Raw genomic sequence first — 16,635 nt, forward strand, 5'->3', positions numbered from 1 at the left:
ATCATATGCTTTGGAAGCAGAAACAGCATCCTTTTAACAGAAAAAGAAAAATGCATGAGAAGGATGAGTAGAGTAGGGTGTACATCTCTTCATATGGCATTGACTTTCATCATCTTGCACAATCTCTCATGTTCAGTTTTTCAGAATTCTCAATGGGTATAAGATCTACTACAAGCTGCTGCTCACTGGAACTCCTCTTCAAAACAACCTAGAAGAGCTGTTCCACCTCCTTAACTTCCTCACCCCAGAGCGCTTCAAGTATGTGCTGTCTCTTTTCTATCGTATATAATTTCCTACCTTTTTTTCTCATGGATTTCATGCATTAAATTATGATATATATAATGTTATGAACAATAAAAAATACAAACAGGAAGAAAGTGAATGTAAATAACTTCATTATAAATAATTGTGTATAAACTGATTTTAAGTCTTTTTTAATAGTTTTCTAAAGCCAATGAAAATTCACCATCATCTAATATTTTTTTGCCCGTATAGACTCAGTTTCTGTGCAGCTCAGGTAAATTGGTATAGATTTTATGACTGATCCTCCTTATTATCTCATAAGTTCAGCCCAGTAATGAGTCTTGTCCATTTAAAACTCCAGAATGACAAATTTTATACATTTCCAACATCACAGGCACAGCTAACTGACCAAAACACTTTTACATTTTGTGATGAGTAAGACTATCAGCATCCATTTTCAAGCAGTTTTAAGTCAGCACATTGTACTGGAGCAAAAATAGATAGATCTCTTGTTTTAAATAAAATACATTTAAATTAAGAAATAGGCTTTTTTAAAAAAATATAATTTCATTTCATTGTGACCTGCAGTAACCTGGAAGGCTTCCTGGAGGAGTTTGCTGATATCTCTAAAGAGGATCAGATCAAAAAGCTCCACGACCTGCTGGGACCTCACATGCTCAGGAGGCTGAAAGCTGATGTCTTCAAGAATATGCCTGCAAAGACAGAGCTGATTGTCAGAGTGGAGCTTAGCCCCATGCAGAAGTAAGCCTGAAAAAAATAAGCATAACCGTGTTGAAGGAAGCATGGGCAAATAATTGATTGTGATTTTCATTTCTTCTCCTGACTCTATCTGACCTCTAACCTGCAGGAAATATTACAAGTTTATCTTGACACGAAACTTCGAGGCTTTGAACTCCAAAGGTGGAGGGAACCAGGTGTCCCTCCTCAACATTATGATGGACCTGAAAAAGTGCTGCAACCACCCTTACCTGTTCCCTGTGGCCGCTGTGGTAAGGCAGATTTACTTTATTTGTTTTATTTCAGAGTACAGATGACTTATATCAACCAACACAGAAAACTAGAAAACTGCCCCTTTTTCTGAGTTCGGTTTAGCATGTTATTCAGAGATACTGTAGCAAGCAATGATTCTCGAGCTAATCTCCATCCTGGCATTCATTGTTTTATCTTGAAGGAGGCTCCTGTTTTACCCAATGGCTCTTATGATGGCAACCTACTGGTGAAGTCCTCAGGAAAACTGACGCTGCTTCAGAAAATGCTAAAAAAGCTCAAAGATGAAGGACACAGAGTTCTCATTTTCTCTCAGGTAACACTCAAATAAATGTATGTGTCAGAGTCTGTCTATATTTTAGCCATTTCTGTGCGATGGCAGTTTTATGTGATGAATGACATCAAAGACAATTTCAGGTTTTTTAGCTGTAAGGTCCAACATTGTGTTTACAGATGACAAAGATGCTGGATCTGCTCGAGGACTTTCTTGAGTTTGAGGGTTATAAATATGAACGTATTGATGGGGGGATTACTGGAGGTCTAAGGCAGGAAGCCATTGACCGCTTCAATGGTGAGGGTTGTTTTTTTTTGTGCACTTGCACATTTGTCTCAGTCTGGCTTTCACTTACTCACACACTCTTAAACACACAAAGCAACTCGCTGCTCTGTTTTATGTCACAGCACCAGGCGCGCAGCAGTTCTGCTTCTTGCTTTCAACACGAGCTGGAGGCCTTGGCATCAACCTGGCGAGCGCAGATACTGTCATCATCTACGACTCTGACTGGAATCCTCACAATGACATCCAAGTACTGACTCCACATAGAATATTTTAATATTGAATTATTATTATTATTTATTTATTTGTAATTTGTAACAAGTTGAGCTTTAATTCTCAAGTGAAAAACCATCTCTTTAATTTCACCTCTTCACTCCAGTGTCATGCCTTGTATCTTCCTCTTTGTTACAGGCATTTAGCAGAGCGCACCGTATAGGCCAAAACAAGAAAGTGATGATCTACCGGTTTGTGACTCGAGGCTCAGTGGAGGAGCGAATCACCCAAGTGGCCAAAAGGAAAATGATGCTGACTCACCTGGTGGTGCGCCCTGGCCTGGGCTCCAAAATGGGCTCCATGTCCAAACAAGAACTGGATGACATCCTAAAGTTTGGAACTGAGGAGCTTTTTAAAGATGAAATGGAAGCAGCACGAACAATGGGTCTGTCTATGTGTATACTGACGTGTGTTTCTGTTATGGATTGAACAAAAGCACACCCATTTTTATTGGGGTTTGTCTATTCACAGATATTCCTGTGCTAGAGACCTTTTTGTGTAGATTTCTATCAGCATTTTTAAGCTTACACACTTTCCTCTGCTCAAAAGCGCCTCCGCTCGTTATTAAGTAAAAGCCTCTCATTAACAGGTGATAACAAAGATGGTGAGGAGGGCAGTGTGATTCACTACGACGATGATGCTATCTCAAAGCTGCTGGACCGCAGCCAGGATGCCACTGAAGACACAGAGATACAGAATATGAATGAGTACCTGAGCTCCTTCAAGGTGGCTCAGTATGTGGTGAAAGAAGAAGATGGAGAGGTGAGATTTTAACCGTCTTCACATCATGTGACATCATGATAATTGGGGTCGCACACACAAAATCTGTAGATCTCATTTATATCACAGTTCAATTATTTTGCTCAATACGCTACCTTCGACATAGGCCTTGTTTTAGAGATACTTACGCATGTGTCCTAATGTGCTATTATTCAGGAGGAGGTAGAGCGAGAGATCATTAAGCAAGAGGAGAACGTGGATCCGGACTACTGGGAAAAACTCCTCCGCCACCACTATGAGCAACAGCAGGAAGATCTGGCGCGAAATCTGGGCAAAGGCAAACGCATCCGAAAGCAGGTCAACTACAACGATACGACCCAGGAAGACCAAGGTAGGCTCAAGAGACACACAGCACCTCCCTATCAACATGTCTGCCGAGTTTTATTAGAGAGACAAGAGTGTGGCATTATCTCAAAATGGGATCATTTGGGTGTATCCTCTTCATTGTAACTCTTAGAATTCATTATACTGCCCTAAAGCTCACTTGTACCTCATGCATTTATGTAGTTTTATCAATGGGTGTTAAAGCACCCCTTTTTGCAGTAATTTTGCATGCTCAGCGTCCTGTCGATTGTAGTTGTCCTGCAGTTGAACTTTTATTTAAGAGTGAATAAAGACTTTAAAGCTCATTGTAGCTTAGAGTACACTCAAAGTTAAAGTGATTGTCTGCCATAGTTGCAAACCCTCACTTCACTTCCAGAGGCCTGAAGTGGTACAGTATGTGCATGCCCGACTGTAGTGGTCTGTAGTAATCTGCAGTGCCATGGCGCCCTCAGGTGGCCACCAACAGAAGCGAACGCAATGTACTGTTTCTCTTTGATGTGTGGCTCAGAATGGCAGGATGATCTTTCAGACAATCAGTCGGAGTACTCCGTGGGGTCCGAGGACGAGGACGAAGATTTCGAGGAGAGGCCTGAAGGTAGGCAGCAAAAAACACGATAAGTCACATTTGAATATAAACAAAACAGATTCTTACTGTATTTTTTCTGTCATTATACATGTCCCTACATGCGCCCATCTTTCTGACAACGGACTTTGTTTTGTTCTACGTAGGAGGACGCAGACAATCACGTCGGCAGCTCAAGAGTGAGAAAGACAAACCTCTTCCACCCTTACTGGCTCGGGTTGGAGGCAGTATCGAGGTATGAATTCCAGGAAGTCCTCGCATATCTTCAAGTGTATTGGCTTACTTTAATTGTTTGTCTTACCGGATCATTTTGTAATCAGTCACTTTAGAATATTTCCTCATTTGAAGAAAATTTGACATTTTTGAGCAGCATGTCAGGAAGCATCACTGCTCTGCAGCTGATCATGTGCTTCTTTGTAAAATGAGAAATCAGGATCAATAAATTCTCACCCTGTTATTACATCATAAAACATATATCCACAAGTATAATTTAGAACTGTTTTAATATACAAGGGAATACTTCTTATGTCTTTCTACTGCTTCTTTCTGACTTTTTGAATTCACAACCTCTTTATCTAAAACATCTCTATTACTCTGTTTTCTGATTATCATCATTTCAAGGTCCTTGGGTTCAACGCTCGTCAGAGGAAAGCCTTCCTTAATGCCATCATGCGCTGGGGCATGCCCCCTCAGGATGCTTTCAACTCTCATTGGCTAGTTAGGGACCTGAGAGGGAAGAGTGAGCGCGAGTTCAGGTGAAGCTCTAATATTATTCATTTTTCAACTATGACACAAGTAGCGTTATTTGAATCAGTTGTAATTTTGTTTTCACACAGTGCAATTTTTTTCTCAAGAGGGGCCTGTCATTATATTAAGTGGCAGCTCTTGGCTCTTTCATTAACTGTTTACACTGTTTGCTAGCCCATGGCAATGCTCCAGATTGCTCATGTCACGTTGGTAAAGGTCGGCCTTGCCAATTTCACTTTAATTTGGAGCAGTGGGAAAGAAAATGCCCACAGGTTGTTAAAACTAAAATTTTATGCCTGCAAATTATAACACATCACTCCTGTTGCTGCTATTGCAGCCAATAACACTATTGGCAAACCTATTACTTTGACCTTGTTCTCAATCAGTCAGTTGAAGTGATGGCATTATGTTTTACCAAAGCGACTCACTACACTGCATTAGCATTTACTTCAGCTGTCTTCTATGTATTGATAGTTTCTTTAATAATTAGAGATGGCACATCCTATATGTAGTTATGGATACCCATTTTACTAAGCTTCATTAAACAGATCAGAAAATGTTAACCTGTAGCTTACATGCTGATGTAGTGTAACAGTGCACCTGTCTAGTACACAGTGTCATCTGTGTAGTTTCAGTTTCTAATAGATGTTAAAATGTACAACAAAATCTAGCATGAAAGGTAGGGTATGTATGTGCTTCCAGCAACAAACATCTTCAGCACTCGCTGTGGTGTTCCGACCGTGTCGAGCGTGTAAGCCTGTGAAACGTATATAATCGTCTTTTCCTGAAGAAGAAGCTTTGATACTGTCAGGAGAGTAGTTTGGGCAGTGTGAGAGTGTGATACACTGACTGAAAATGGGTGTCTCACACTAGGTTTTTTCTCATGATGTTGTTATTTGGGGAATTCTCCAAAATGTCATGTCGTTTAGTGAGCTGCACAGCAGAAACATGTTTGAGTTCAGAGTGATACATGGCAGTGTATCACCTCGAAACAGTGAGATTTCTGCCACCAGGGTGTGCATTCTTGAATGACATTAAGATGACAGGAAAGGAGTGCGTGTCTGAAACAAGCTTATTGCTACCTCCCTAGTCGTTAGTAGAGGTTTGAAAATGTGAGTTTGTGCTGGTAACCTTATAGAAATTTTTGTGTTCCTTAGGGCCTACGTGTCTCTGTTCATGAGACATTTATGTGAGCCGGGGGCAGATGGAGCAGAGACCTTTGCTGATGGAGTCCCTCGCGAGGGGCTGTCTCGTCAGCATGTTCTTACCAGGATCGGAGTCATGTCCCTTGTCAGGAAAAAGGTACCGATTATTCAGCCAAAGAAATTTTCTTCCTATGCTGGAACATTGAGATTAGAAAAAGTAGGTCAGCCCATCCTGGAGGAAGCCAAAGCGGGGGGGCGGGGGGGGGGGGGGGGGGTAATCTTTGGGTACAAACTTTTTCTTGCTTTGAACATCATGCATATTCCAAAATAAGATGTTTTTTGGAGATTTGTCAGCAGTGAATACATCTGAGACTGAAGTGAATGAAGATTTGTATGTAAAGTGTTTAGAAAGGTTAGAAAGTTACTAAATACAGTTTCCACAATTATATTCGCCAATGTAGGATCACAGGCTAATACTACTTTTTCTTTATATTATACAGTACTGTGCAAATCTCTTGAGCCACCCTTGATTTCTTACCTTCTTACAATTCTTACAAATGGTCCTTTACAATAGTTTAACCATTTAACACTGACCTATGAATAATTTAATCATAAAAACACACCAAACTCAAGGGATGGAGGGACCGAAGAAGTCATATGGATGGCATCCAGATGAAGAGACTCTCAATGACTTCTTCAGTCGCTTGGAAATCACTAAAAGTTTGATTTTGTTCATCTGGACTCTGTTTCCAGATAAACAGAATGAACTTTCTGGGATTTCCTTACCTGAATTATTGATCCTGGATCGAGATCTTGACTCACTTGGGCAAGAACTGCCTAAAACTGGCATGTGAGTACAAGCAAACAGCACGTACATCACTCTCTTGGATCAGTGATGAAATGTTTCACATTTCTGAGGTCCTTCAAGAAGCCTGGAAAACTATTCCTGAAGACTACTTAAGTAAATTAGAAGAAAGTTGCCTAAGAGAGTTTTAAGTTTAGGCTTTGTTGAAGAATAAAAGGTGATCATACCAAATATTGACTTCCAGGCTCATTTGAACTGTTAACCTTTCTAACTGTCTGTCTTTATATGTTTTATTTCCAAGTAGGTTAACAGGTGTTTTAATAAATTGTTGCACCAGTTTTAACAACAAAATATAAAGAAGTTATGACGAGCTTGGGACTTTTGCACACTACTGTATAAAGCAAATAACAATAGCTATATTAATTCATTTATTTAAATCTATACATAGTAAACTTGTAGTATTACAAGATTTTTTAAAAGTATAACATTAGTGTATTACATGCTCAAGTACTACAGATAGAGACTAGCAAGTAGCTACAGCTGGCAGAATACAGCTCTTCCCTTATGAGAGCTACAGTTTAAAATTAGATTTTCTATTAATGTTTTTGTGCATGGCCTGTGGCAAATAAAGTTTTTAAAAAGTGTTGAAAAACCGAGTTGCCATGATAACTAGGCTAAGTTTGAAGTTAAAATGAGCTGGTCCATCTGGCTTGAGCCAGAATTAATATTTTACTAGTGCTTAATTATGCTACATGTACTTTATAATTTTATAATAGAGTTCTTCCTAATGCCTTATTTAAAGAAAGTAGGACATCCAGTAAAAGTATAGGATGTTCTTTTTATCACAGTTGAATCTCTTTTCTTTACTGTAGGTGCAAGAGTTTGAGCATGTAAATGGGAAGTTAAGCTCTCCTGATCTGATTCCCATTGGAATGGAGCTGAAGAAACTGAATGAGAGTGTATCCTCTGATCCCAACACGCCTGTGCCAGCTAGCCCTGTGGCTACTCAGCCCAGCACTCCTATCCCACAAGGTCTGCTTTGATCATGTTCTGTTTTCCTCTAAATGTTAAAGTAAAGTTCATGCTGTATCACTTTATGACTGCAAATGAGCTGAGTTGTTGTTTTCTGGAATGTAGAAAAAACTGAGTCTTTCTTGGGTACTGCGGAGGACAAGGAAGCCACAGAGCCAGAGAGCAAGAAACTGTCAGAGCAGGAAGTGAGTCCTTTTTTTTCTCCCTTTAACCACCACTTTCTTTCTTTTCTCCTTTATTGTCTTGTCCATCATCTCATGGGTCATCACACTGTAACCATAACTCATCATTCTCAGAAGACGCTTGTCAAACTCCGACACCTTTTAACTTGTCTTTTTTTGCCCTTTACCGACTCTATCCTTTCTCCCTCTGTTGTCCTGTCTGTTTTCCCTCGGCAGGCTTCCACTGTTGAGCCAGCATCTGCACCCGAGAAGGCAACTGACAGTGACGAGAACAAGGGCAACTCAGAGGAGAAAACAGGAGATGAGAGGAACAGAACCGAGTCGCCCTCCACAAAGACGGAGCCATCTGCTAACCCAAAAGAGCCAGCTTTCAAACAGTCCGAAGCGCAATCCACTATCACCTCACCTAAGAGTGAGCGGTTTATGATCTGTGTACTTCAGATTTTACTTATCTGCAAGGCTGTGCTTTGTTTATTCATTCTTTTTTCTTCTATCCTCAGTGGAGCCATGCAAAGAAACCGAAAAGTCCTCAGAAAAAGGAGACACTGATTCTCCTCTGGCAAAAACTGAAGACAAGGAAAATAAACCAGGTAAACGTGCTATGACTCCTTAAATTAAAGATGGAGGATTATTCTGCTATATACACCACTATATACACCACAGATATTTATTTTAATTAATTGTAACCTTTGCAGATGATGTAAAGAGTGAAGACGCATTAGAGGGTCGAATAAATGGAGACAAGGACACTTTGGATGAGATAGACGAGAGCAGGAAAGAAGACAAAAATGGATTCAAAGCAAAGTTCATGTTTAATATTGCTGACGGAGGTTTTACAGGTAAGAATCAATCCGATTTCTGCTATTTGTCCTTAATATACCTGATGCTGACTGACCAGGTGTCACCTGGAGTACTCTGGTCACATTCCTCCTTCATATCCACATATGAGATATGAGATAAAGTTGATCAATTAGACTCTGAGTTCACAAAGTCACTGACAAATGTTGTGTCACTGGGAGAAATTGTCACTTATAAGCCCATCATAGAAGTCTTCTGAGTCTGATTTTCTGAGACTATCCATATCGTCAGACTGTAGAGTGAAGTCTGCACCTTATAAATAGATATTCTTTCTCTCCCCACTTTTCCTCCCGTGTTTTCTTTGGTTTACTCAGAATCTCTACTGCAGGTTATTTCAGGTGTCACACTGATTTATCTTTGTTTTGATATAAGTTTTGTTTGTGTTTATATGCTCTTATTTCTCTTTACGTGTTACAGACATATGGGATATTACTTTGTATTTTTGTAAGAACCCTGTTTTTATTTTTACGCCGTCAGAGCTGCACACCCTCTGGCAGACTGAAGAGCGAGCAGCGCTGTCTTCTGGAAAGATGCATGACATCTGGCACCGTCGCCATGACTACTGGCTGTTGGCTGGCATCGTGACGTATCCTTTCTTCCAGAGTGAGGAGCGAGAAGCATATGGCAGAGCAATGTAATTACTTATGACAGAAGTAGCTGCGGAGCTGATATTTACAAAATGTGAGGATGATGTAAAACTACGCTTTCCTGCTTCCTCTTTATTTGAAGAATTTTATGAGGTTTTCCTTGCTCCCATTTGCTTTCTTTGACCGTGAATTTATCTCAGACATGGCTACGCTCGCTGGCAAGACATTCAGAATGATCCACGTTATGCGATTCTGAATGAGCCTTTCAAGACCGAGATGCATAAGGGCAACTACTTAGAAATGAAAAACAAATTCCTGGCTCGCCGCTTTAAGGCAAGTGTGGAGTTTTTTTTGTTTTGTTTTTTTTAAAAAACAGAAAAATAACAATAATACATTCTTCACATTATAATCTGAATACAAATGGAACCAGTTTGCATCTCCCTGCTATGTCTGCATTTCATACAAACTTCTCTTTGTTACTTTGCCTCACTGTAGTTGTTAGAGCAGGCTCTGGTGATCGAGGAGCAGCTGAGGCGGGCGGCTTACCTGAATATGACCCAGGACCCGAGTCACCCTGCCATGGCACTCAACACTCGCTTTGCCGAGGTGGAATGTCTGGCCGAGTCCCACCAGCACCTGTCCAAAGAGTCTCTGGCTGGGAACAAACCTGCCAACGCCGTGCTGCACAAAGGTCCGCAGCCCAGTGTCAAAAACAGCAACAGTTTAACCTGGCGAGATTCAGCTACCCAGTGCTGATAAATAGCTTTTTGTGATGCAAAGTAACTGGTTTGTTTGTGCTTCGTTCTGTTTCAAATCAGATGCAGGAGGAAATATTAACTTGAGACTCCCTAAAATCTTCCTAGAATTACCAGCACTTCACTATTTTTTAACTGAGACAGTATATTTTATGAAATAAATAGTATTTGTGTTTCTTTCACAGTGTGCTGTGTTGTTGGAATCAGTATACTAATACCAGAGTAAATTATGTTGCTCCAAGACAGTAAGAACACTAAGGAACAAGTTAAAACACCAATATAAAAAATTCCAAATGTTGCAAACAATTGCAAAATAGCTCCAATAATACAAACAGCTCTACGTATGTCATTCAGTGGTGCATTTAGGTCACCTCAGTCTCTCACTGAGCATGCTCCTGTGGCTGGACAGCGTGTCATGGAGTGGGTGGGTTAGAAGAGATTTATAACACGTGAAAAAAACTTCTGCAGTTACACTTTAAAAAGTCTTTTTTTATGTTATTTGAAACGGTGTCAATGTCATTTCACTAATTACTAGTACACAAAAGCTATTTTAACCTGTTAATAATACATGTTTTGTTTCCAAATGGAGACAGCTGTCAATTCCATCCATCCAGACAGTAAACAGGATGCCAAAGGAAGCATTTACAGATATTTCCACTCCACTGTTTTGTGAAGAGCTTCTAAAAGGCAGCCAGTAAATATCCTGTTTGACACAGTGGCTTCATTTTATGTTAATTTGACTCACCATTAAAACATGCTTACAGTGATTAGTAGGATGAAAGTTTGGGAAGAGGCCAAAGACTGATTGAAACTGAGGCGTTAAAATGTTATCGTTTCAAAATGATGCTGACTGTGACCCTCACTGATTTGTCTGCCAGTGAAAAATGTTTTGGCATTTAGTTCTTGGCACTTGTTAATTTCAGGTCCTGGAACAAACAAATTAGCTTTTTTAATTATTTGAGGTTCACACTAATTATGTCAAGGGTGTTGGAAAAGTTTTACATGCATTTTCCCGACATTTTATCGAAATCATTCTTTTAATACTAACATAAGTGAAACTGCTCTTGTGTGTGTTCGTGCTCTTGCAGTGCTGAACCAGCTGGAGGAACTTCTGAGTGACATGAAAGCAGATGTGACACGACTGCCCAACATGCTGTCCAGGATCCCACCGGTGTCGGCGAGGCTGCAGATGTCTGAGCGGAGCATCCTGAGCCGCCTCACCAGCCGAGGCAATGAACCTCCACCGCAGCAGGTGAGATGGAGCGTGGTTGTCAAGGAGATCAGGTGGGTTTTAGAAAGCTTTTTAAAAAAATGGAATTAAAGTTATTTGAGCTCATTTCCTGTAAAACAGGTTAAGGCTCAAAAGTGGGCAACTTGGCTAAGTAAATTTAAGAAAAAGGAAAAGCTGTGTCCCAAAACCTTTGAAGTTCGCCGTTGTCGCAACTACACAGCCACACTATTCCTTTGAAATCTCAAACTTAGGCTCGCTATTCCCCACGGAAGATTTCCCTCAGGTGCGATATGGGGAAAGAAAAATCTCCCTTAAGTTGTTTGCTTTCACCACTGTGCTCCACATTTTGCTCCCAGAGGAGAAAAAGTTGTTGTGTCTTTGCTTTCCTCTCTGCTGTAGAGTGTGTATTTTGTTCTGTTATACAAGGGATCATTTCAGCCGTGTAGTCTCTGTGGCCATATGCTCTGACAGTCTTTTTTTGGTTGTTATGACAACGCTTTCCTGACCATGACACAGTCGACGCACTTTCCTCCGCTTTTATCTGTCTTTACTTTGCTGGTGTAGAAAGAAAACTTCTCTTACAGAGCAACTCAAGCCTTTTAAGCACTGTATAGTAGAAAAAACCTCATACTGAATACCTGCTGTAATCACAAAGCTGTTTACAGCAGGATGACTAATCCTTTGTGTGTGTTTCAGCCGTTTAGTCCAGGTGGGTTTGGCTGCTCCCAGATGTACAGCGGCAGTTTTGGAGGCGGATTCAGAGGACCAGGCGGACAGCCTATGGTTAACTATAGTCAGATGCCCTTAGGACCATACGTCAGCGGTAACAATCAACATTTTGCACTATATTGTATGTGACACACAACATAGATAGCATTTCAATTTCATGTGCAATAGGCTGAGAGATTACATGTACAGTAAATGATGTCACCTTGGCAAATATGCAATAAAAAGCTACAAGCAAAAGTCTGCATATGTTTGCAGAAGCACTAGTTTTCTTAGATAAGTCAAGTGATTGTTAAGGATCATTTTAATTAATCAAGAATCCATGTTAATCAACTTATTGTCATTGTTCTTGCCATCCTTACTTAATGCTAATAGGCAGTCATTTAAAAGTAGAAACATTAGTAGAAACCCACAGGTTTTAAACAGTCACATTAGCTAAATTCTATCTTCCCACATCACTGCAGATGTCCATTGTGCACTTTGGCCTATGACCTAGCTTTATAAATAGCTGGTCATAGAGCTTTAATTTGTCATAGAGCTAATTTTTGTTTTGTTTTTTAAGAAAGATTTAGAAATTTACTGACTTTGTTTTGCCTTTAAACAACTGTCTCATACCATCTGGCAAAATTCTCAACATTCACATTCATATTGTTTCAGTGAACCACACAAAAAAAGATCTCTTCTCTTTTCAGTCTCCACTAATGGCCCCCCACCCCCTACAAGCCATCTGGACAAGAAGTCACTTGACTCCTTGAGGGACGTGGCTACGCCTGACCTCAAATCAGGCAAACCTAGTGATGTCATCTGTATTGAGGACTAGACCAGCTCTGTAACACTGACCTCAGGTCAGAAACTCCCAGGGATGGAATCTCAATGGATGACTACTGACCAACTCTTACGCCACTCTCTCCTTGTTCTCTCGCTCCTTCCTAACTCCAGATCTAAAAGTCAAGCTCTCTTCTCTCTACGGATAAGGCAATTAACTTTTTAATGCAGACGTATGTATCTTAACAATTGCACTTTTATCTTTAAAGAATCCTATAGAAGTATTTCAGTAGATGTTTGCTTTTGTTTACCTGTGATGGAAAGCTGCAGATTAAGAAGGAAAATGGAGCAGCTTCTTTGAAAACAGCTTCTTTCGCTCTGCACTACAGTGGAAGACTCGAGCAAGTTGGTGGCACTGAGTTCCTGACGCGCTTGATTGGGGCTCATTCTGATTCTGGAATGTGTGTTTTATTTGCGTCAGCCTCAATTCTTTTCATCTGCATACACTCAGTTGCTTTTACTCATCTGCCTATTTACTGTACACTGTGACTGTGCTCCCCCGGAGCTTGTCCCCTGTGAAGAGTGGAGTCGTCGAGGATGTCTACAGTCATAGCTTGATAAGAGATTGCTTTTTGAAGGCCAGTATTGTTATTTTAAATAAACTTGTGTTTTGTCATTCATGTTGTAACCTGTGAAGAAAATATTGATTTGAAAGAATCAAGAACTATTAACATGTATGCAGTAGCTGGACACAGGCTTTTGGAGAATCCTCTAAAGACTGCCACCTGCTGGTAATCTCAAGAAAGTAATTTCTGCTAAACCTGCAGGGAGACTTGACTGCAGTACCTGGGAACGTTGGCCTCTTGTACTGTATATACTGAGAGACTGCTGTTTATTTTACCTCACATATGTCTAATGATAGTGAACACATGTAAACATACATGGATGAAATCAGAAGCCTGGCTTAGTGTTGTACATGAAAATCAAGTGAGAGAAACTTTGGGAGTGGCAAGAATGATTTTTAATGCATTTTAGAGAAGACTGAGTATTTCTGTGTATGGTACAATATTTGTGATTCTTTCTATATTTGAATGTTAGTAGTGGCTGTAGAGCTTAACCCTGGGGCCATGACCGGTGGGACTTCATTGTAAACAGGGACCCATCTGGTACATCCACATACAGGGCTTCAGTGTTACCGAGACCAGAGTCCTGAATGGAGGGTGGAGTTTTATCCCTCTTATATCCCAGGGACTTTCCCAGTTCCCTTTTAATTGTTAGGACTAAATAAGAACACATGTGCTTATGGTGCAATGTCACCTCAAGTTTAACATTTGATGCAGACTGCGCTTTTGTTTGCTTCTCTTTTTTTGAGGTTAAATCTAATGTTTTTGGTCACTTGGTGCCATTAAAGGATATGATCCAGAATGATTTGTTCTTGTTGCAGTGCATTTCCTCCGCAGAGGTTAAGACTGTAAATTGTGGTGTTACAGTCAAAGCTTTTCATTTGAAGTAATATTCTCTGTGCATCAGCATTCAAGGACCATCATTGCTTTTAGATGATGTCGTCACTTTCAGCCTCCTTAGTAACAGTGTACGTGGTCATTTATTGCTTTACCTGGTGATAAGGCTACTACATGTTTACTCATTCCATCTACTGTTTTGTGCTAAAGTGACTGCACCTGGTAAAACAGTCTTTTTATAAATTCACACGTATTTAATTTTCTATTAACACACTGCAAGAATATTAGGACTAAATGTACAAATCTTTATTGACAAATCTATCTTTTTTTTCTTTTTCCAATGATATGTTTGTATTATGATTATTATTATGCCATTGCCAAGGCACTTATTTGAAAATGCTGAAAGGATAATTGCTATTGACTAATCTAAAGTGAAGAAATAGTGATTTATGGTGAGTGTATATCCTTACTCTGTTTTTTGCCAGTTCAAATGGTTGTCCTTAGGTGCTCTCTTCTGATTCCCTCTTCATTTTTCCAGCTTGTATCGCACTCATCGTTTCTCGAAATGCTTTGACTTAAAAGTCAAATTCAAAACATTACGATTTGGAAAGCATCATGAGACTAATCTTGAGTGCACTACGCTTTTTTAGTGTGAATCGATGCTGTTTCCGTTACCGTTTTTGTTCATGCCAGCAACTACTTGACCATGACATGGATGGTTGACAGACAGAACCTCAGAAACATGTAAATACTTGTTGAAATTGAAAGATTTTTCAGAGATAAGTCCATGTCATATAGATTTTTGTATTAAACTGAAAAAGATGAATGTTTACTGGATGGTGTTGCCATAGAACTGCTATGTGCACCGTATGTGCTCATCAATCAAAAACTTGTCCTTTTCCTCTGGAACTGTGACCATGAGATGACGTCGAAAAACACAATACTTCACTGAAATGCAATCAAACTGAAGTCAGTATGAATGTAATGTCTGTTAAAAAGGCTTCAGTCTAATATTACCAATATGTTAACAATGTATGCACATGCTTATTAATGTGGCTTCAAAAGCTACCAAAAGACCCTGTTAAAAGGCACCTTTGTTGCAGTGAATGCACAGCATGTGAAGCGTTTGATGGTTCACTTTTGGGAGGTGGTGATATAGCAGGCATTTACAGACAATGAGCGCCAAGCAGTGTTATGGTACTGATATTTGTGCTGTATAGCAGTTGAATGAAAAAGTGAATTGTCATCTTTTTATTTGTATTCTGTGTATTTGTTCAATGTGTTTTAATAAATCTTCTGAACAACAGAATGTTTTCTGGTCAGTTCTTGCCCTGTACTCAGTCTGGAGACAGCTGAAGAAGCATGCAGATAAATAACTGAGCTGAGGATTTCATAATCAAAGCGAATGACATTTGTCTACACTTCACCTCACACATTACAGTGTGTTCATATGCAGCGACCTCTAGCACATGTCACACTGTGCATGAGCTTGCAGAACTGCAAATGTGATTATTGTCAGAAATAGAAATACTGAAGTACTCAGACTGAAAAAAAGAAAGCCAAAATGTTAAGTGAATGAATGAATGAATGTAACAATAAAAAGTAAAAGTCTGATACAGGACTATCAAACACAGAGTCCAAGAGGCAACTGGCCCACCGAAGGGTTGAATCTGGCCCCTGAAATGGCGAATGTTAAAACTGTCATCAGGTCAATGAAAATGTACTTTCAAAAAAACTTAGTCAAATTGTAAAATCATTTTGTCCAAAAACACTCTGGATGTGTGTTTGTAGATCTGCTGTGATTGGTGATGCATATAACAATATAATAAGCTGACTTATTAAATTGGTGTTTACCTGTATTTCGTGTCATTACAGAAAGTCAAACTGGGTCATTGAACTTAAGGGCGTTTGATCACCCTGGTCCAATTCAAATTGAGTACCTTTATTTATGGTAAATGGTAAATGGCCTGTATTTATATAGCGCTTTTACTAGTCCCTAAGGACCCCAAAGCGCTTTACATATCCAGTCATCCACCCATTCACACACACATTCACACACACTGGTGATGGCAAGCTGCATTGTAGCCACAGCCACCCTGGGGCGCACTGACAGAGGCGAGGCTGCCGGACACTGGCGCCACCGGGCCCTCTGACCACCACCAGTAGGCAACGGGTGAAGTGTCTTGCCCAAGGACACAACGACCGAGACTGTCCAAGCTGGGGCTCGAACCGGCAACCTTCCGATTACAAGGCGAACTCCCAACTCTTGAGCCACGATCGCTTTATGAAACTTAAAGCCTATTTAATATTAATGATGGTGTTTATTTTGTTAAGTAATTATGAATGCTGATAGTTTGTGTTTAACATGGCCCTAAGATGCTTCCATTGTGATACTAACACACCAGTTCCCTATGTTGTTTCAGATATTCACTGTAGTGCATCCTGGACACATTGCCAAAACATGACAGGGCTAGCGCAGACAGATGACACACTCTCTGTGGCTGATTTAGAATAACCAGTTACCATAAATTGCATGTAATTTGGTCTGTGGTCACCAAGACATAAAATGTGCATG

General features: G+C 40.0%; 1 protein-coding gene across 3 annotated transcripts in view; it reads left to right on the forward strand.

The window, feature by feature from the left end:
* chd5 (chromodomain helicase DNA binding protein 5) overlaps positions 1-15,350 on the forward strand; it is a 38,622-nt gene extending 23,272 nt beyond the window's left edge. The window contains exons 17-40 of one of the 3 annotated variants that reach the window (XM_004547437.6): positions 137-258; positions 832-1,005; positions 1,112-1,253; positions 1,436-1,567; positions 1,705-1,822; positions 1,933-2,057; positions 2,219-2,465; positions 2,670-2,842; positions 3,017-3,191; positions 3,693-3,779; positions 3,914-4,002; positions 4,389-4,522; positions 5,672-5,816; positions 7,337-7,496; positions 7,602-7,681; positions 7,895-8,090; positions 8,179-8,268; positions 8,374-8,517; positions 9,014-9,122; positions 9,324-9,456; positions 9,619-9,814; positions 10,967-11,130; positions 11,806-11,959; positions 12,528-15,350. In XM_004547437.6, the coding sequence (XP_004547494.3) occupies positions 137-258; positions 832-1,005; positions 1,112-1,253; positions 1,436-1,567; positions 1,705-1,822; positions 1,933-2,057; positions 2,219-2,465; positions 2,670-2,842; positions 3,017-3,191; positions 3,693-3,779; positions 3,914-4,002; positions 4,389-4,522; positions 5,672-5,816; positions 7,337-7,496; positions 7,602-7,681; positions 7,895-8,090; positions 8,179-8,268; positions 8,374-8,517; positions 9,014-9,122; positions 9,324-9,456; positions 9,619-9,814; positions 10,967-11,130; positions 11,806-11,959; positions 12,528-12,655 (3,417 nt within the window). In that variant the 3' untranslated portion in view covers positions 12,656-15,350. The remainder of the gene's footprint in view (positions 1-136; positions 259-831; positions 1,006-1,111; positions 1,254-1,435; positions 1,568-1,704; positions 1,823-1,932; positions 2,058-2,218; positions 2,466-2,669; positions 2,843-3,016; positions 3,192-3,692; positions 3,780-3,913; positions 4,003-4,388; positions 4,523-5,671; positions 5,817-7,336; positions 7,497-7,601; positions 7,682-7,894; positions 8,091-8,178; positions 8,269-8,373; positions 8,518-9,013; positions 9,123-9,323; positions 9,457-9,618; positions 9,815-10,966; positions 11,131-11,805; positions 11,960-12,527) is intronic. The other 2 variants (XM_012918201.5, XM_004547438.5) reach the window with 2 other exon arrangements.
* The last annotated feature ends 1,285 nt before the right edge of the window (positions 15,351-16,635 follow it).

Source organism: Maylandia zebra, linkage group LG5 (assembly GCF_041146795.1).
Source record: "Maylandia zebra isolate NMK-2024a linkage group LG5, Mzebra_GT3a, whole genome shotgun sequence".
Classification (NCBI taxonomy): Eukaryota; Metazoa; Chordata; class Actinopteri; order Cichliformes; family Cichlidae; genus Maylandia; species Maylandia zebra.